Genomic DNA, 23440 nt, shown 5'->3' with positions numbered 1-23440 from the left:
TCATAGATAATTTTAAATCATACACATTTTAAATAAATGTTTACATTACTATTATTTTGATACAAATATAATTTCATTTAGACAAGTTCTATATTTTCTTAGTTATTAGTAGTATGTTGCCGATCTATAATAAATGCGAATGATACGCTAAATAAAAAGTTATTAACTAGTAAATGTAAATCCAAATTCTTTAGATGTATATTGTATATACATTTTTAAGTAATGGTTTTACGTTTGAATAAATAAGTATGTGTGGTATTTAATTATTTTATCAATATTTTATATCTATAACTTATAATATAAATTACTACTGAAAGCACAAATAGGTACATATTATACTGTTTACGACAATACATATTATATAAGCATTATATATTTGTTTTTAATAAAATAAAGGTATTTCTAAACAAATCTACAAATGTTATGTTGTTAAAATACGAACCTTTGTTATAATTAAATATAATAGAAGAAATAAAAATTTCTTTTATCTCTATATTCACTTGAAGTCACTAATTTTATTTTTTTTTAGACAATAAAAAGTCTAAACATTTCCCAATTGTTCATGAAAAAAATTTCAATTCACTATTAAAGCCATCAATAATTATTATAATATATTACTAAACATTTACAACAGAAGTTATTCCGAAAGTTTAAAATATAGGTTTTCTTAATTTAGGTAATCTATAATATCCAGAAAATGAATTTTTATTTTTATTTTGCAGTCATATTTAGAGAATACAATCATAACAAAATCATATTAATACATCAAACAAAGAAAAATGTATATAAATTGTATATTTTGATTAAACATTTTTATTGTCGGTTAAAATTATGTAAAGACTTATCGACGTCTACGCCGTCCCCATCTAAGTGGTTGTCCTACTGGCCTATTACCCTTTGATGGCACTTCCGTATCCGGGAAAAACGAACTGAACGGCGATCGGATCACATGTCTGCCGTTACCACTCAACTGATTCCATGGTCTCCAATGTGTCAAAAATGACAGTGCTCGTTTTCTGTTTTCTATAACATATTTTACGTTTGTTGATTTAATTATTTCGTTGTATTTCTGTGTATAATTTGTATTTATATTAATACAACTCAACAGCTATTGTTGATACCGCATCATCACAATATTATATTATTAAAAATGTCTTTATTTAAAATAAATAATGATACATTATACTTAATATATATATATATATATATATATTATATATTATAATTTGTGCCTAAATAACTGATATAATACCAACACTTGGACATGATAACTTTCAAGAGCTTATTGTGAATTTCTCATGTAAAATATCTTTGGTAGTGAGCATATTATAATATTATGTTGTACTATTTGAAATTTGAGTCTTTTAGTTTTAAATTAAACGTGTAGATTCTATTTTTTGTTTTTAACAATTAAGTTATAATTTTTAGAAATGATAATAATAAATTAGTTATATTATATTATATATCAACGTATGCTATACTATATCAAGTTTTAATGAACAATCAATTTAAAAAAAAACCCTTTTAAGACCGTGTTTGTGTAGTTGATACAATTATAGTTTAAGATGAAATAGGTATTATTTACACTTCACAATACTAATATATTTCATAGTAGAGACTTGTAACTTTAAATATCCATAAATAAAAACAAAAAAAGGCGTACAATACACCCATAAAAGAAAGACACCATTTTAAAACGAATACTTTCTCCAACCTGCTCAGAATCTAAAAATACTTTTTTCAAAAGAAAAGCATTGAAAAGAGAGTTAAGATTAAAAAGGTTATAGTGTGGGAAAAAAAGAAAGTGCTTATAAAAGTATAACTGTACATATTATATAAACGATTTGAATAAGTCTTAAAAGCTGCATAAAACATTAAATGTACATTGTACACAGTATGAAATTATTATAATTTATTTATATATAATATTATAATTCTATGATAAACGTATACATTATAATATTATATTGTGAGTATATGATTATGCTAGTGAAAGAAAATAAGTATATTTTCGGTATTTTTTAAAAACTCTTTTTTTCCATAATAAAATAAGACATAGCTAAAGCAGATGATGAAAAGAAATATCAGTAAATATATTTGTTTTTATTTTGAATGTTTTAATAAAAAAAAAGAATAATTCAGTGCTGTATTAAGATGTAAAATAAAATAGTTAATACTTTTACTATTTGGGGACTTTGTTTTAACGTAGGTCCTAAATAATACAAAAATTGATTTTTTTTTTATTATTATTTATTATATTATGCCTATATAATATACTCTATATTACGTTTCGTATCCTGTATAACTTTTATACAAGTAGATTAATATTAGTACATTGTTTTAAATAATATTTTACTGAATATATATTTAATTAAAAGTATAGGTACCTATATTGTAATAATATGATAGGTATTTGTTTTTAATAATAAAAAAATAAAGATAACCCTTAAAAGCCAACAAGTAAATTATGATTATTTAAGTTGGGTTCTGAAAAACTATATTATACAAGTTTTTCTTGTAGTTCACAAGAGTGGCTTTGGAATAGAGTCTGAAACATCTCAATGGTTTTTGGCGTGAATTTATATTTGAGATGAAGGTAATAAATAACGAGTTTACGAGTTAGTTTATCCTCTTTTAATTGGAAGGTATGGTGTAACTTAACTTAACCTAATTCAATTTGAACAATCGATATGTGTGATTCCGAGTTCAATGTTTGGATTTTATATAGTCAGCAGTTGGTTTACATTAAAAATTATTGACGCTTAATTAATCCTGTATCTACACACATCAGGGAGGTCTTTTACGATTCTATTGAAGAATAGCCAGAATTCATTCTAGGTTATAGATCATAGCATATATTTTTTGGCTTTAGAATTAATCAAGAGTTTCAATAAGTTTATATAAGTAATTCAAAATGGTTTTTAAGGAGGAGTTGAGAAAATGATAAAATATTTTAAGTTTGAAGAAATATCATTTTTTATTTTCTCAATCCATTTATCACTTTCTAAAGTTGTATTAGTTTATGTAGTACATACTATAATATTATATTATGCATTTATAATATTAAGCTAATATTATTTTATAGTATTTTAGTTTTTTAATTTTTTAATATTTATAAGTATGATACCTATAAATATAGACATATTATCATAGTATAATTGGTGTTTTTGAAAATCCAATTCATTGATATAGCACATTACTCTATAGTTGTAAGTACAAAGAATACTAGGTATGAAGATGTCTTCGATATAAGATTAATTAAAATATTATATCATTATATATTTGCATATAATTTATAGTTAATAGTACTTATAATGATTACTCTTATTTGAAGGGTTTATGAAGATGACTTTAATAGACATGGTTTTAAAAACTTGTCAATTAGTTACCGAAATACTAAATTAAAAATCTCAACTCAAGGTTCTTGAAGACAATAATGTGTTAGGCTACTATTATATTTATTCAAATATGTAAAATTTTGAATGAAAATTTATAAATAATTTCATATGAGATGTTTGGAGAATAATAAATTTTTGACGTAAGTTATTGCAGAATATTTCCTTTCGGGAAGCATTAAAATACTATAGAATTATTAAACTATTAATAGTAACTTACCATTTTTAAATATATTTGCCGGATATTCTAATTCTTCATCTTCGTCTTCTTGAGGAGATCTCCATGTACCAAAACCTCTTCCACTATTGTCCAACCATTTTAGTAAATCATTGCCAGTTTCGTCGTACGAGCCCTTTTCGGCTGCTATTAAAGTGGTTACTAATACCAGTAATAACACCCATTGTAATGCCATAGTGGTTAATGCCTATGGGCCAAACCACTATACCAATTCTGAAAAACAAAATTGATTAAAATGTTAATTTTTAAATATTTAAAGAACATCAACTAAAAATATATTAAAATATCCATACCTAACTTATTCCGTTTTATTTATTTTAATTTGAATAATATTATAAAAATGTTATCAATGATTCAGTCTATATATTTTTAGTTTTTCAATCTGGACATTGGAGTAGCAGTAAACAGAGAAAATAAAACTAAATAATTCAATATTGGTCATTTGATTGTACCAATCAATCATCTTTGAAAATATTTAACTATTATGAGAAAATTATAAACAGTATAAACAAAATTATTTTTTAACAATATTATTCTAATATTATGTATAATTTTTATTAAATATTCCACTTTTGTAATAGTGACTAACTTAAAAGTAAGTTTAAACAAGTGGATATTACTCTGTTGTACTCTGCCTATATGGTAAGCGTTAAGTGGGTCACTAATGTATATGTTAAATTTCAATTTATATCATTACATACAATAAACGGTCTTTAGCGGAGATGGTCTGTCAACCACATCAAGTATACATTTTTAAAGTATTTCAATCAAAGTTATTTATTTAAATTATAATTTATAAGTATAACGATAGATTCAACATTAGTTTAATTTTTTATGGAAAACATTTCGTTTATTATAATATAATATATTTAAATCATTATTATTATTATAAGCTTTTAACTCATAAAAGAATAATTATGTAGGTATCTTTATTTATTTATTTTTTTTTTTTTTGAATGTCTATAATGAAAACCCATAAAGAATCTTTTATTATATTTTATAGCTTTTAAACCAAGACAAGAAAATAACTTGAAAAAAAATTAAAATTATACCATGTATAAAAAATAACAATACGTAAAAACATTTGATAAATCTTCAAATATCTATGAAAATCAAATTTTGAGTTATACAAAAATAGATTTTATATAAATATTTCCATTTTTATTTTGTCCTTAATTTTTTTTTCGGTTTTTATTTTTTTAATTATTATGAATTATTCACATATCCCAAAAGTACAGAATAGATCCACTTTCCCACCAGAAAATATACTTAAATTAAAAATTATAGCACTATACTACTATAAATATATGAAATAAAGTGTTTTTTTTTTTGTGGCGTACAAATATTACCAAGTCGTTAAGTGTTGTGTATACAAATATAACCTTGAGTAAATTATGTGGTTATAAATTTGAAATTCAAATCGATAGTAAATGTATATTTTACGAAATATAAATCAGTCAACTCAAACTATTCAAAATTCTATTCAAGTATAACAATCATTGTACCATATTTAAATCATAGTCATTGTGATAAAAAAAATCATACTATTGTTGATACTATGTTCGACTTATGTACCTAGTCAGATAAAAAAAACTGAAGAAAATATCATATTCGATATTTTAATATTTAAAAATTATTTAGTCATCGAATGAAACACATTTATTAATATTATAAACATAAATAATAACAGAAATAATATTTATATCAGCGTAAATAGTACAAGTATGAAAAAATTTAAGAACAATATTAAATCGGGGTTATGAATAATTTAATGTGTAAAGTGATTTTTGTTTTCAAGTAAAAATAACATGGTCCGTGAAAATGTAATTTATTATTATAACAATAATTATTAGTTTAACGCGAATATTTGAAAATAAGTCTGTTATTAAAAAATGTACGTGTATTTGCAGTATTGACAGAATACTGATAGCATAAATATAATATAATATAATCATAAAATCTTAATTTTTATTATTTTGAGATACAATTTTTTATCAAATTTTAAATTTTAAACTTTTTTAGTACAACATTTAATAGTTATATTCAATACCAACAATACAATTACAATAATAAATAAATGTTACTTATATAAAGTCATATATTATAATACTTTTTAATCGTCTAACTTTTTCTAATTTGAATATGCTGTTTTTAATTACATTATGTTTAAAATTTTATGTGAATAAATTGTTTAGTTATAAATATAAAATTGTCTTTTAACAAATATTTTATTTATCTAAGTGTAAAATAATATTAGAATCTGCTGATTCAATCGTTTTGGAAAAGTAAATAAAAAGTTAGTTTATATTCTTTCCAAGACTTCACGTTTTATTTCGATTTGTATTTGAGACTGAAAATAAATAACACGTCAATCTAATATTTTTTTCAGAAATCAAAATCTTAACAAAAATGAAACTCAAAATGAATTTAAATGTTTTCCTGTTTTAATACATTTTTTTTATTTATACTACTTTTATTAAACTTTATATTTTGTACTTTGGTGATTTGGTGATGATTTTTTACAATCATCTTGTCTATGAATACCTAATAATTTGAAAAAAAAAATACTAATGTTTAAACCAATATTAATAATTTTAACATTAACAATAATAATATAATACATGAATAAAAAAATAATTAATTAATTGAGCTAATTTTATTATAAGTTTATAATTTAAAAACCACATCAAAATCTTAAAGAAATTACAAATAGTTGATTTATTATAGCCAAATATGCTATAAATAACATTTTTATTATTATAATAATTATATAGCTATCTTTAAGTAGTTGAATAGATTTTATTTTGTAATTATGTAAGACCAGTAAACACTAATAATTTCAAAATATATATATTTATACCTATGTAGAACTAAATAGTTGCTTAGTTTTTAAGATGAGTTGTGGATTTTGTATGCATAACTAAATTTTAATTAATACAATTTATTTTTTCAAAATAATAATTATCATAACAATAATAATAAAGGACAAAAACAATTTAATATTAGAAGACGAAAGTCACTAAATAATGTCTATGAAAATATTATAGGTTTTGTTTTTTAAGTAAGTATTATTGTCTCTAATATTTTAAATATTAAGAAAACTTACAAATCTAGTTTTTTTTATCCTAATCTAGAAAGTTGTAAATTAATACAATTAAATGTTTTTATTTGATATTATTTATTGATTAATGTATATAAAAATTTAATTTAATTTAAAGTAGGAGTGTAGTGGTGAAAGAAATTATTTTTATTTATTTCTATATTATTCCTGTTATTTTGACAAAACTAAAAAATAAACTGTTTTTTTGTTATTTGAATTATGAATACAACACGCTTTAAACAAACTATTTTCTGTTAACATAACACTATAATAATATTTAGACTTGGCTTTGGACTTTGGATGGATCATGGATGTTGTAAAGTTCAACATTTATAAAAATAAAATTCTAAGCAGAGCTTAGCTATTACTTAAATTAAAAAATATATATATATTTCATCTAAAGTAATAAAGTACTCGTATATATATATATATATTATATAGGTAGTAAATGTGTGTTAAATTTCCAATCTATTTAGATGACAGATGTACTGGATGAATCTATTAAGGTGTATATTTACTATCCAAACAAATGTTAACCAGTAAAAAGCTTTATGAAACCAATAGTCCTTTCACTTAACTTATATGATGTAATAGATTAATTTGAAAATAAATCACTACAAGTAAAAAAACTTAAGATAAATTCAACAATAGAAAAATAAAAGATCAAGAAAAAAACCAAGAAATTTAATTTGGTAATAATAGTGAAAACTAGTCTAAGCTTACTGTGAATACATATACAATGCATATACATATAGATTTTATTCTTTCTCTACCTGTACAGTTTATTTCAACGTGTTTTTGTACATTAAATGATTGAATATCGTTTAGTTTACACTGCTATATTATATTATGTATTCTATTATTTTGAGATTAACTTTGGTTACTTCTGTAAACGAACTTTTAAGAATGTAAATTTTATATTTATAATCTTAAAGAGCTTATTATTAATAAATGCTTAATACCTATATATATTTGTAATATCTGTTTACAGATATAGAAACTGAGAAAGAATTTTTTTATAAAGAACTTTAATAATGAACTACTTCCCAATAAAATAATCCCCCCACACAATAACATACTTGTATAATGACTTTTGCATGAACAATATAGTTCCAGGGATTCGTCGGTTTCTTATATTTTTCATAATATTAACGAACAAAGGAAGATAACAAGTTTTATATGAGTTGTTTGGCCGTTCTACCGTTATGAACAGTGGACTATTTATAGGAGAGAACAGTTTTAATTTAAATTAATTGTTATATGAGTGACAGAAAATACATACTTTTAAAATGTCTCTAAAACGAAATAGAAAAATAGAACATTTGAACAAATTATATTGTTATTGACCTTTATTCAATAAGTATAAAAATTAAATTATATAATATGTGTTTAATAAATCAAAATGTGTGACGTGTTACATTCATTTATCAAATTCCAAAGCTTTGTATTGATATACTGTTCTGTAAATACTTAAACTTCAACCTTTGGAAATGTATATACTCGTACTGTCACAAAATATATATTAAAACTCACTGACTGTGTACTAAACTACCAATTTTGTTTAAACTTGTTTATATTATTTTTTATTTTATTAATTAATCACCTTATAAAATTTCACCTTTAAATACTTTATAAAAACACATATTTTTATTCATTTATTTATTTTTTACCAAACGTCTAGATAACAACATTAAGTAAACTTGTAAAGAGTTGATGATTTGATTTACATTAATTTTAAAGTATTATATCAATGTAACTACCTATGTAAATACAAATTTAATATTATATATTAATATTACGTTGTGAGTACTAAAAATATTACACACCAATAATACAAGTAGATAATTAGAAAAAAAAACATGGATTTCGAGAAATAACAATATTAGTGATGCAACTCCTAAACACCAAATTCATTTTATTAATGGTACCTACATTCCCATACAAAATCACTAGAACTAACCTAACCTAGGGAGTTACCTTATAGTAGTTTGCGTGTTTTTCAGTTACCATTCAAATCATAGCTAAGTAATAAAGAAATGTATTTCATAATACTAGAAACTAGAAGTTCAACGCAATCATTTTTATTTTGCATACTTTGCATACTTTACATATTCAGCTTTTTTTTTATAAGTACATATTTTGTTATATTTGCTTTAAAAATATATTCACATATTTAACTTAAAAAAAAAAAATTAAGACAATATAGACGGAGAATAATATTTTATACTAACTATACAATAGTTAATATGAATTTTATGGAATAATTGAAAAAATAGATTAAAATGGTTAAATATAAATAATTATATAATCTATCTATCGTGTGTTTTCCCAATTATTGGTGTGTTGTGAAAAACAAAAAATCGGTCGATAAGAATTACACCGAATACGATCAATTGATGTCATTTTATCTGTTCGCGTTGTATGCGTTTTCGTCTTGAGTCAGTATATTTAGTATAAAGTATAGACTGTAGACTAGGTACTGCTTTTTTTTGTGAAAATTCAGTTAAAAATATCTCATTTAATAATAAATATATTTTTAGTTTTTGGATTTTTAATGAAAAATAAAGTACTTTTAAGAGCATATTTTAGCATTTTCGCATATTATTTTTAGAGCATATATAATAGCTTTTAAGGACTTATAAGCATGCATATTTTTAGGTTTTTTAGAGCATGAAATCCCTGGCCCTAGTAATGACAATTGTGGTAATAATACAAAACGTTTAGTCTTCAAAATCGTGTTAATTTTTTTTTTTTAATTTTAATTTTGTATTATTCACAAATACAAATAGAATATAATGTTATTACTATTATATATTAAATATTTAAATCAATCATATTATATACTAGGTATATTTTATCCTGTTAGTACCTTTATAAATAATTTAAAAATATTGAAAACTTAAATATAGAAATTATTAAAACTTATAAGTGTGTATTAAGATTTAAACTTAAATATATTAATTAATTGCTGGAGATTAAAGTTACCTAATACAAATTATAAAATAAATCTATTTTAGTACAAAATGCAATACAACCATAAACATCTATTAATATATTATGAAAATATATAATCTCTATAAATAAAGTATTTTTATGTGGCAAATTAATGCAAAACTTTTAGTTAGCCACCTTTAAGGATCAATTTTGTTGAAAAACTATAAAGAAATTTCAAAAACAAAATAAAGTATCATCTGTGTTCAATCAATCATCAATAAAAAGGCTAAAGATTACATAAAACTTTTGAGTTCTTTTTCTCTTTTTCCTTACCACATAAAATTATACCGTATAATTCAAAACTAACAGTTAAAAATTGAGAACTATTTAACACAAAATTTAAAACTTAAACTCAAATGGATTACCTATTAAGATAATAAAACAATTAAATAACGTTCATACTAATATTTTATTTATTACCTAAAAATAAAATAAATAAGAATACATTTAAGTAAATACACGCACCTAATAAGTATTACGTTTTTCGTTATTAATACAAGTAATATTATTACTTTAGAAATCACTCATCCTATCTAGTAATAATACTACATTTGTTCTTTAAACTATACCCTATACAGTATACATTTAAAAACATTTTGTCATTTATATTATATTATAAGAAATTAAAATTATATTCTAACTTTATTCTAAATAATATTACAAAACTTGATCGTACTCGTACATTATTATGGCTATTCTAAATTATTGTCTATGGTAAGTTCAAATTATTTTTTAGTCTCTAAGATATCGCCCATAAACAAAACAATAATCAAAGATATTAAATACGATCAACATTTAATATTATTTAGCAATTAACTATAATGATAATCTTAAATACATTAATGTGAATATATGGATAATGGACATTATTACAAATATAAGTTTAATGTAATGAAAGTGTACATTATAATAGTATATTATACAGCTAATTAGGTATTTCAAATTATATAAATAATAATACTGTATTAAAAAGGTAGGTTTATTTAATTATAGGAAAACACGATTCTTGTTTTTCGGTATACCATTATGATATTATGTGCACCTATAACAAATCTTCGATTCCTTATACTATTATAATTAATTATAATTATAAGTTTGTTGGCCAGAGTACAAACATCAAACAATATTATGTTCAACTTGTAATTAATCTCTTTTGCGACATACACAAGGTTGTATTTCAAATGACCTGAAGTTTTTAGAACACACAAAAATGTTTTTTCTATTTGTTTATAGATAAATGGTCTTTTGAAAAATTAAAATGTATAAACCTACTTAAACTTTTTTTTATATCCATTTTAGTTTTTAATAGTAAGTAATACAATGAATAATGTACTTAGAATACAATTCAAAATTTTAAATATTATATATAATTTTAGTTAAATATTAGAAAGAGTTATAATGATATAATAAACTATTAAGGAACTATCCTTATTATTACTTCATATTCATTAGAATGAATTAGTTGTCATCAAACATAAATATAAGAACATTATCTGTATTTGTGTTCTTTTGTTGTAAATTTTTAAATAATGTATGGATTTTATAAATATATTTATATTTAATATTTTACATAAGCACATAGACATACACAACTCACTTAAAAATTAAATATCGTAAAATAAATAGAATGATAGACCACAGATAATGTTCTTACTTTGATTGATTCTCTCTATAATGTTCAATCTAACAATATACAAAATTAGTAAATCTGAACACACATTTGATAAGTAATAAGTTTACGTTTATAAGACGTTGACAACACTTGCCGGTATTAAGTTGTCTTAATGACAAAATTATTGTTTAATATTATATAAAAATAAAAATATTAATTAAATTAAATTTATTTTATACAATGATCTACGTTATAGTGTTTTATTATAGAAAAATAAAAACAATTATAATAAATAATAAGAATAGAAATATAATATATGAATACATTATGGTTATATAGAATTACTGTAATTTTTAGAATTTTTTTAGACGTATAATGAGTATTAGAAACAATCAAAACTATGCAAATTAATTTTTCCTTTTGATCTGAAATCATTAGATAATACCTACTATATAAAGATAAGTTCTATAAAGAAACAAAAATGCATTTTGTAGTCAAAGTTTTACAATCTAAAACAAATTCTTCTCTCTGTGTTTCAAATAAACGTAAAAAGAAATTCTTACTCGAAGTAAGACAAGTTGCAAAATTAGTCTTAAGGTATGTATACCTTAAAACAGATTCAACTAAAATACTCTTGAATCCATATCATTATAATTTACAGCTAACTAAAGCAATCTAATATTAATCTACTATTATACCACAATTTTATCTTGAAAAAACATTACATACGTTTTCTTTTATAACATTTTCTTGAATAATAGTCGTGTTCGTGAATCAAAATAATATTATAACGTAAGTTGTTATTTGTATTAGTTATTGGATACTTAAAGAATACTATTTACAGTATCTAAATACTAATTAGTATACAGTATACTAGTATATACTATACACTGAAGTACTTACTGATATTTTGTGTGTTCGACTATCTGATATGAATAAGTAGAATTTGGATCTATTGCATATATATCTTCTAGTAAAGTTTTGATTCGATTCATAAATGATACACACTCAAAGTATATATGAATATTTAGTAGAGTTAAAAATGTTATACATAAATCATGCATGAGCTAAGAATATAATATTTATTAATTAGTTGCCAAATAATATAATATATTAGCATGTATGTTATGTAATCGTATTGCAACTAAATAACTAATTAGATTGTAAGCAAAGTTGGGAAAAATTGTATCCGAAGAATTCGAAATTCGAATAATACATTATTTAGATAATATTCAACAAAGTGTGATTTTAAAATAAAACCAATGATTTGTTTTTGTATTTAAAAATGTATCACAAAATATTGTAATTATTAAGAATTATTTAAGTAATTCGAGTACATTTTAAACCGAATAATTAAAAAAAAATGTATTACATTTTATTTTATATTTTGTTTTTATTAAAAATATATGCAATCTGTAAGCATATTTTCTTCACAATAACCATAATTGATAAATGGGGGTGATACTGACTACAAACCCGAGGGAAGAATACATCTAATGATGGAGCTTTACGGCAGTGAGGAGTATATAAATAAAAAAGTATTCGAATATTTTTTTTTTTTTGACAATTTTTTTCAATAAAAGTATATTTGAATAATAATAATAATACTTTACTCTAGTCAAATAGATATAAAGTTATTTCTATGTTTTTTTTTTTTTTTTGTTGAAATAAAATAAATATTAAATTATCCAGGTCATCCTCCAAAGTCTAATTACAAATTACGTTATTTATTTCTCTTAATTTGTAATCAAGAGAGAGAGAGGAAACAAAAGTAATAAGAGTATGGTTATAGAAAATGAACGTTGAAGGGAAAAGAGGAAGACAAAAAATAAATGGTTGGATACTATTGAGAATGATATAAGGGCTGTTGGTGTGTGCATAGGGGATGTGGAAAATCGAGAAAAGTGGAAGTTTAAGACAAAGGTGGCCAACCTAAAATAGTTGGGAGGAAGGCGAAAGCGAAAGCGAAGAAGAAGAATTTGTAATCAAGAATATCTACATAATATAATATGCTTAAGAAAAGTATCGTTATACTTATACATATACATATTTTATAAAAATTGTTAATAAGAAATGTGAATTCTCTATAAAAAGTTCCTATAAAATAATATAATATAATATAATATAATATGTAATAATTATCAATATACCTATACAGTATAAGCAATTATAATAATACTTTAAATACAATGTTATTAATCATTTTTTATTAAGCTAAAAAAGATAAAGATAATTCTTATTTAAGCTTTTGCACCAATTACATAGTCAAAAAATATTAAAAGTGAAACATCAGTTTTAACGTATCCACTTTAAACCAATTACGAATATAAGGTTGTTCCTAAAACAGACGTTCATACCTATACTCTATAGTCTATAGTCTATACCATAGGTAATTACTATCAACTAATAAACGTATCGTGCATTTCATTGCAAAAAATATGTTTTAAAATAAAAATGTAAAAACAAACTTGTCAACTATTATACATTTTTATATTGAATTTAATTTGCTATGTCACTCTAATACACCTAAAATAATTTACTACATATATCATTGTTACCCAAACTAACAAGTATTTATCTATGAAGTGTAAACATATTTATAATTAGTTATTTATTTTTTCATCTTCATATATATTAAATTTTGATCATTTTTAAATTTTAAAAATAAAATCTAATTTGAATAAGTACACAAATAATTGAAAAAGCAAAATGATAAATGACATAAAAGTAGAAAACAAATGAATCGGAAAATTTTACTTTTATTTGACAATCCTTTAAAAAATCATTATTAAAAATAATTTAATAAATCGCCTCGGGGATTTTTAATTTTTAAATGCCATTATTAATCCATATTTCTAACAATATATTTACAAATGTTTATTTTATTTAACAACGAAAATATTCGGAACAAAAGATTTTTGAAAACAGACTACAACTGCATTACAATTTACAATTGCTCAACTTCTAGATGTTTACTCTATAAAATAATGCACTGAATACGTTATGTGTTTATATGTATCTAAAAACTAATAGTCTAGCACTACCTATATATTCTATTTATTATTCTTATAATGTCTATATAAAAATAATATTTTATAACAAGATTTCCAGGGAAAATATATTATTAGTTTGAATGTGTCTATGATTTGAAAATACAATAAAGGTTTTATTTTTCTATTTACTATTTTTTTTTTTTAAAAAAAATATCAGAAATCTAAAGTATTTTTTATTATTCTTAGAAGGACTTATATTCATTAAAGTATGTTATACATGTTATATAAGAATATTGCAATATGTTTTTTATGATAAATTTAGTTAGTGTATAACCCAAAAATGATTAATATTGTGTAATTAAATTAAAATGACAATTAATCTGATTTAAAAGTTTTAATTACAAAATAAAATATTTCTAAACTAAAATAATTAATATGTACCAGCAATATTTATTTTATAAAATATCTATAAATAGTACTACATTAATTAAATTGTATAATACAGTAATGCACTTATCAAATATCATTTGAATAAAAAAATACTAAGTTATACCAAAAAACAATTCACATGTGGCTAATTATTTCTGACTATAGGACAATGGTCATGGAAATTCAAGTATAATTTAACATGACTATTTCAACAACAATACATTTTTCGAATCATACAGGTAAACTAATTTATAGGTACGTGTATAATAATATGAGTGTATTATACGGTTATAGGTTTATGGATACATTTAATCCTCAATTATTAATCACCTTCTTTTGTTAAATGTCATTTGATAGTGAAATTCGAATGTACTTTCAAAAACATGTTTAATTAACCTCAACTTGAAAAATCACCTGGGCCTGCATTGCAGTGTGATAAATTATTAGGTATTTAAAAATAAAAAACGGTCACCGCAGTTGTTTATTTAAATCGAATTTAATTATTTTTTATTTTAATGTATTGAAATTAGTTGGTTTACTGGGTAGATATTATACTGAAGTATAACACTTTAATATAAAATATGCATACCTATGTAATATAAATACAATATATTAAACATTTGTCAAACTCAATAGAAATTTTAAGTTTAGAAAAAAATTATAATATAAATATTAAACTATTGCTTTAAATTGTCAATGTGTATTATAGTATAATATTTCAGGTGTTGCAGTTTAACACGATACCTTTATATAATTTAATTTCAAGTGTCAAACCTAAAGAAAGAAATTCATCTTTAGTTATTCGATGTCATTTCTCATTACTATTTTTATATTCAATAATAAATAGTCTGATATTTTAAATATATATCAATTTAAAAATACCATATCATATATTCATATGTTAGTGCTGTATTAAAATTCATTTCTTCTCATTGTGACAATACGATTTCGAAATATCTTAAATTTAACGACTAAGCATAATCGTGGAAATTGGTTCGTAGAAATATATACCTATCATATTATATTATTCGTATTTTTAGTAATATTATGTCAATTTAATTTATAAGAAATATACGAGTATAACAATATTGCGTAATAATTTTTTACATCTTTTAAATGAGTTAAATTATTCATCATGAAATGTTTAAAATAAATTTTAAAAATCATTATATGTACAGAATAATTAATCTTTCACATTAAATACTTCCAATTTCTGAGTTTGATCTTTGATGTTACAAAATAAATGTTAGAGTTCCAAAATTTATGAAAAATAAATAATTATTTTAATCTAAATTATTAATTTTGATTAATGAAGTATTATATTTATTACTTAAAGTCGGGTTTAAATAATAGTAGGTACTTGATATTTTAAATTTATTAGTTATGTAACTTTAACTTCATACATATATTTACAACATGTTAAACTTTATTAAATATGGTATTTTCTACAAAATAATAATTAAAACTACGAATAATGAAAACTTTAAGTTATAATGATTATAATTTTAAATTCTGAGCGAAGTGATTTTATAATAATATGTTGTTTTTTGGTGTGTTGTGTATGTATATTGCATACATAAGATTAGTAATCGATAAAATGCTTTAATTTTGAACTTTAAGGATGGTTTTGAACAGAAAATTGGATTTAAATAGTTTTTGCTTTATAAAGGTCAAAATTAAAGATTTCCTGTACTTTTTTATAATTGGGAAACACAAAGAAAACATTCAGGGAAACAAAATTTTTTATGTTAAAGTAGTTTTGATTTAATTGATTTCTTTATTTCGTTATAATTCAAAAAAGAAAAAAATTACCACAAATACTTGGAATTTTCAAAGTATTTTTGAGCCATTTATAGATAAAAATAAATAAGTTTGGATACTTAGTTGAAATTTTCACAAAATATTTATATCACAAGTTTATATACATGATATAATTTTCAAAATATTCGACTTTTATAAACTAAGAAAAACTTTTCTTTTTACAATTTTACAACTATGTTTTAAAAATTGAATACAAAATTTCCCACAAGTAGTTCTTATATCTGCATAAAAATATTAAAATTGAATATCCATAATTTATTTTATAGGTATGCGTTTTAAGTTAAAATTTGAACGAAATTACTTATTTAAATGATTAACAACGATGTTAATTATCTCATTTTAACTTAAAAGTATTATTCATAGGAAATTAAAACATTTAAGTACCTATAGTATATTATTATAAATTGTAATAAACATATCACAAAATGATATTTTTAATTTATTTTAAGATACGTATTATCTATTTATATGGACCTATTTTTAACATTTTTATGATATTTACAGAAATATTATGTTGTTAAATTTTGAGTTATACATATAAGTTGTTATAATATTGTATGAATATACATTATTATAATAATTAAATATTAGTAATATAATATTTCATTATGTAATAACATAATATTTTCAGAAATTATTATGAAAATCTTTAAACCTACCATAATATTGAAGAAATTACATTATAATAGCTAGGTATATCAAAAAACATATCTTGGAATATACTAAAATATGATATAGGCTGACAGACCATCACTACTCAAAATCATTATTCGTTTACAAAAATACATCATTAAATTCAAACTTAATACACCTATAACAGTGACCCCCACTCGACAGACTTGGCAAAGTGGTACTCACTTGCCTACCTTTTTAAGTTGCTTTATATTGTAACAAATATCTACTAATAACAATCTGTACATCTAGATTACTTAATATTTTGTTTTAAATATAAACTTTCTTTTTAAGTAATTTTATATAATATAAAAAACTGTATTTTTTTAAAAAAAATTTTTATTAAATTAAAAATGTAAAATACAATTTATAGAGTATTAAAAATAAATAAATAACAAGATACAATAGCATTAAAAACATATAGTTACTTCAGGTCTTATGATTGAAAAACTTTTATTTTTTATAAATATAATTTGAGTGAAATAATTGTTGTTAATTGGCAACAAGCCACGAATAATTAACATATATAAAGTAAAATTTGATTTAAACACAAGCAATTAAATACATGCTGTAGGTATATACAATACATAGCTGACTGATATTCTAAAAATATTTAGCTAATTAATAACATGCTATAGATTCCAATACCTAAGTATCGTTTTGAAAGAATTTTATATATATATATATATATATAATAGTATATACTTTAATGAAACTTAAATGCTACCAAATACAGGAAGTTAATATAGGACAATGCATAATAATCCATGGATAATATAATTACGTACATGGTAGGTATTTATTTCATCGAAAAATAAATCACGTACTAAAATAATGCTATACTTAGAAGATTAATTTCGAATTATTTTGCAGGGAAAATAGAAAGTTCAAAAAGCGTGTATAAGTATACTCTTATTATAGACAGAAATAATTTCTCTATAAAGCAGTTTGTATAGTACCTATCTACTATACCTATATGATTTTGCCTTTAAACGTTATATATAAAAACTGTTATAACTTATAACTATATCATTTTATACAATAACGAATACAACTTGATCCCCATATTTTATCGGCCTTTTAAACGTGTTACACTATCTTGGGAATGTACTTCAATAAAAAAATAGTAATAGTAAAAAATTGCCAATAAAACATATAACCTTATTATTTACCGAAACTAGCCAAAGACTTGTGTGTAATATAATCATAAAACAAAATGATAAAATTCAACCAAAAAGAAAATATATGTTTGTGAAGGTCAATATTTAAAATATTTGTTTGCTAAACAATATGTTTTGTGTAAACGTTTGTCCCTGAATAATATAGGTCGATACTATATATTCTTTATAACATTTAATTATAAAACTATAAAAAAATAAAGCTACTTTTTAAATTAAGTTTTTTGGAGGGGGTACATAAGAAAAGGTTGTATTGCAAATATTTACTATACATAGTTATATTAATAAGGTTTAGTTAATTTAACTGCTTATATAATTATTTACTAGTAAAATATTAAATATGAAGAATAAATCAATAAATTAGTATTCGTTTTAAATATTTTTGAAATTAATAAATAAATATAATAGAACAATAAGACAATAAGTTATTAAAATGTAATATATATTATAATACAATATGTTTTATTTAAAATAAATTTTTTTACATACTTTTATATTATTCAGTTACTATAGTTTTTTTTAAAAAAATAATGTATAATGTCTAACAAATCACAATATAATATCATAATAGTTTATCTATAAAATGTACAGATTTATTGTCATAAAATACATATAAATCATTTAAAACTTAAAATAGCTAAGATAATTTATCCATACTATATTATAATATATAATTGTAGGCTCTACTATTTCTTATTAAAATCTGATATTAATACAAGTGAATAGAAAAAAAATTCTAAAACAACCAGCGTACACGAATGTATATTAAAAAAGAGTGAACTAAATGACTCACGGGCGAGATTTAACTATAACCTCACTATAATAGTGTATGATAAAAAAGGGCGGATTGCTGTGTGCAGTGAAAATGTTTTTAGCTCCTTCTTGCTATAATATCCTACATAGAGTTGTCAAGACTTAAATTAGATTTAGCCATCACTTCTACACTATATGAGCCGATTACGAGATAAAAATGTATGGTAAATCTACTGGAAACAATTTAATCGATACAGAAAATATTTGTTTTTAGGAATAATAAATGTATTAGATAATCTAAATATGTTATAAAAACTATTATTATCTAAGTATCAAAAAAAAATTCAAAAAAATATCTCGACAAATATACATTAAAACATTTTAAACACTAAAACAGTGTATATGATGTTATAAAAGAAAAAAAATAATTCGTTGAGAAACGTTACTTTAACATAATATACTTACATTTTTACAACCGAGTACAGTTTTAGGTAATATAATTTTATCTATAAAACATTTCTATTTGATAAAAGATTTAAAAAATGTCTAAGTATTTTTTTAAAATTTAATGTACCGTTAATTTTTGAATATTAGCATACAAACTTTTAATTTTAATTTGTTTCAAACTTATAAAATAATAATTAATTTTGGGTTTAGGTTATATTATTGACAATAATGTTGATACTACGAAATACAATTTCCATGTAATTTCCGATGTCTATGTATTAATTAATTTGAATTTTGAACACATTCAGGAATGTAATATATTTAGGTAAGTACCTATATAAGAGTACACTGTATACTTGTATAATGCATAATATTAGTATAGTTTTATCTGTTAATTTAAAAATATGATAGTTAATAAAGTAGCTTACTGCATAGTAAGTTATATTAATGTATTATTATAAGAAGTATTATAAAAGCGCAACCAAAAAATACTCATAAATTAAAAGTTGATAATTATTTAAATATTATTATCTTAAAATAGGTAATTAACCTAAGACCAAAACTATGCAAATAGAATAAATAGTATTAATAGATTAACTCTAAATATAAGAAAAAAAATTATTTTGATGAATTATAATTGGATATATTCTAAATTTACCATAATACTATTCCAACAATCTGTTAACATTTTTATAAAAAATAAAATACATGCATTATTAACAAACACATTATTAAAATTATTTAAATATTTATTATTTAACTATTTAAAATTCCAAACCTAGAAAAAAAACCCAAGAGTCTATTTTAATTATTAACATGTGAAATGATTTAATACTTATTAATTAGTATAATATTAGCCCGAATTATTAGGTAACTAATTTTTACTCATAAAATATATTTTAAATTTTGATAATATTGATATTATCCTCTACAACAGCGTTTCTTAAACTGTGTTCCGCGAACCCTGGAGTTTCGCGAAGATCATTACAGGGTTCCACGAAATTTAGCGCTTTTTTAAAAATTTTAAAGAAAATCACTTTTAAAAATCTAACTAAACATAGCGGCTAACGGGGAAAAAATGTTTAATGTATTAACACTTTTTAAATAGAGTAGGGGTTCTAATTATCAAACTGTAATAAATGTTATATAATTATTGTTGAAAACAAAATAAAAATAGCTAAAATTTAAAAAAAAACGTAGGTTCTCCGATAAAAGTGGATATAAAAAAAAGGGTTCCACGGATAAAAAAGTTTAAGAAACGCTGTTGTACAATATAGTAAGCGATAATGATTTATAAAATAGAGCAATTTAGTAATTTACAATTTATTTAGGTAGGTACTCAAAAGGTTCATATATGGGAGAAAATAATAATAAAACAAAAATATATTAAGTATTTAAATTTACACCGTGCAATTTAAAAATATATACAATTTATTAACAAAGAACTAAGTTTGTTGTCTAAGAGTCTTTATTATCAATATATTTATGAGCCAAGAGCTATTTTAGTAAACTACCTAGATAGTCTATTTTTTTAAAGCATGATGTACCAAATAAAAGTATTAATAATTTAATTCAAATCTATACATTATACAAACTACTAAATTAAATTTATTGTTCGATTAGAGTTAAATTTATATTGGATAAATAATAATGATTAAATATAACAAAATGTTTGTAATTTGGATAATTATAAATTACAATGCATGTAATATAATAAATATATATTTATACATTATAATAGATATAGCCGGGATATGGGTTATTAGTTATTACTTATTACACTATATGAATTTTGCAAACTATAAACTTCATTATTTCTTTGTTTTAATTCAAATTGAATATTTTTTAGATTTAAAATATACATTTTTTAATTGTCTATGTATAATATATATATATCATTGTATACTTAATAATAAAAATATAAAAAGTTTCATTATTTAATAATAAAAATGGTTGAAAAAAGAGCAAAACGTTTTACATAAAACATAATGTCAAAATAAATAAAAAATAAAAACAAATTATATAGGTGAATGTTTGTGGTTTAAAAATTATTGCCAACATTTTGTTCTAAACTAAATTCATTCATTTCATTTAAAAAATAATAAACCCATCATAATAATTAATAAGTGACTAAAACGTAAATAAGGCAAGTACCTAAATTATTAAAACAATTATTATGGATAAACTATAGTGTAGCCTGTAGCATACTTCTGATTTCAACTTACATAGGTACGCTTTCCATTTTCCAATAGCCAATAAGCATGTAATAATTTTTAAAAGGTTAAATAATTTCTAATAAGTAGTATATGTATATAATCATAAACTTATGAAATTCCAAGATTTTATTCATACCAAAATAAATTACATATAATTTTACTTTCTTGAATTCGTATTTTTTTTTTATATATAAATCTAATGATTAAAATTTTAATTTTAAAGACAAATAGGTATACAAATGCGATGTAGGGTCACAGTGTTGGTTGGTTTTATGTGCCCCTTGTCTCAATCAACTTGGCGTAATTATATATAATACATTTGAAATCAATGACAATAAAATAATAATATATTCGAAAAACAATTCTAAGAAGAGCACAATACATATTTTAGTATATTATTATAATGTTTTTGAAAAATATTGCAAACTAAAAATATCTTGAAAATATTAAAAACTGTTTTTATAGTCTGTGATTTATAAATTATAAGCATATAAGTTAAATATAACCACATGTAAAATTTTTTGAAAAAAAATCTCAAAATTATTGAATAATAGGTGTAAGTATTATAATAATTAGTATAATAATTAATTTTGGACGTTTTATATTAATTTACAATTGTATATTATTTTTAAATTACAATTGAAGTACTTGCATAAATTAATGTTTAGCATTTATTGTGTCTGTTTTCACTTTTTGAGATGGTAAAACTGTTTTGATTTTTTTTTTTTTAATGTGCTTATTTAAGTACTAACTACATCAAATATAATTATCAGTATTGTAAAATATGCTTAATATTGTTTTATTCTTGTTAAAATATTTTTCAATTATTAAAATTTTTGGGTTATGTGATTATTATTATTATTATTATTATTTTTTTTTTTTTTTGAACTTACACCTACATTTTTAATTCACAATAATTTATTGATAAATATTTTAATGGTTAGGTCATATTTACTATATGCATAAATAAACAATTGTATACTTATTTATATTTTTATTTGTGAATAATAATATTAAAAAATAAGTAAATACCTACCAATTACTATTATAAAATTCGAAACACGGTTAATATATTTTTTTTTTTACTGATAACTATTGTAAAATATTTAGTACAAGCCGATAAAACCAAATAAAATGTACTTACGTCTTTTTCAATAACAGTTTTAGTCTGTATGTAAGTGCACAACAAAGCTCCGGTCAGTTTGATTTTGACGACTGGCTTCTGTGTGTCGGTGGAAAAGCTCTTAAAGCCCAAGTATTCCACCTGTTGAAGACACGCCTCCTGTGAAAAACTACACACCCCCGTAGCTGTCATTAGCTTTCCACCCCTATAATACTATCGCTGGCACTACTACCACCACACCAAGTTTATGATGTATCATATAAAAAATATACCAACAAAATTAGAGAGACTATAAATATTTCTTCTTCAAAAAGAAACTCGAATATATATTTCCATAGGAGGTTAATCAAAATTATAATATAAACTATAAGTAAAGGGGATATAGTATTTTATTTTGGTTATTTTGAGTACCCACATTATTTATCAATAAACATGTAGGTACCTTTATAATTACATTTTAGACTTCTAC

At 21.7% G+C, this 23440-nt stretch overlaps 1 protein-coding gene across 1 annotated transcript; it reads right to left on the bottom strand.

Moving 5' to 3' along the window:
• Positions 1-689: 689 nt before the first annotated feature.
• LOC114119420 (uncharacterized) lies at positions 690-23160 on the bottom strand. The gene is made up of 3 exons (XM_027980968.2): positions 22993-23160; positions 3616-3846; positions 690-1023 (listed from the first exon to the last, which is right to left on the bottom strand). Exons 2-3 carry the CDS (start codon positions 3806-3808, stop codon positions 842-844), a joined length of 375 nt encoding a protein of 124 aa, XP_027836769.1. The 5' UTR covers positions 3809-3846; positions 22993-23160; the 3' UTR covers positions 690-841.
• Positions 23161-23440: the final 280 nt, after the last annotated feature.

The sequence above is a fragment of the Aphis gossypii genome, chromosome 3 (assembly GCF_020184175.1).
Source record: "Aphis gossypii isolate Hap1 chromosome 3, ASM2018417v2, whole genome shotgun sequence".
NCBI lineage: Eukaryota > Metazoa > Arthropoda > Insecta > Hemiptera > Aphididae > Aphis > Aphis gossypii.
This window is presented reverse-complemented; position numbering and strand designations above follow the sequence as displayed.

Excerpts from the sequence above, each read along its gene's own strand:
- LOC114119420 (XM_027980968.2), bottom strand. The coding sequence starts at position 3,808 with ATGGCATTACAATGGGTGTTATTACTGGTATTAGTAACCACTTTAATA. Across the intron at positions 1,024-3,615 it reads GGCAAATATATTTAAAAATG|AAAACAGAAAACGAGCACTG; the intron begins GTAAGTTACTAT and ends AATATGTTATAG.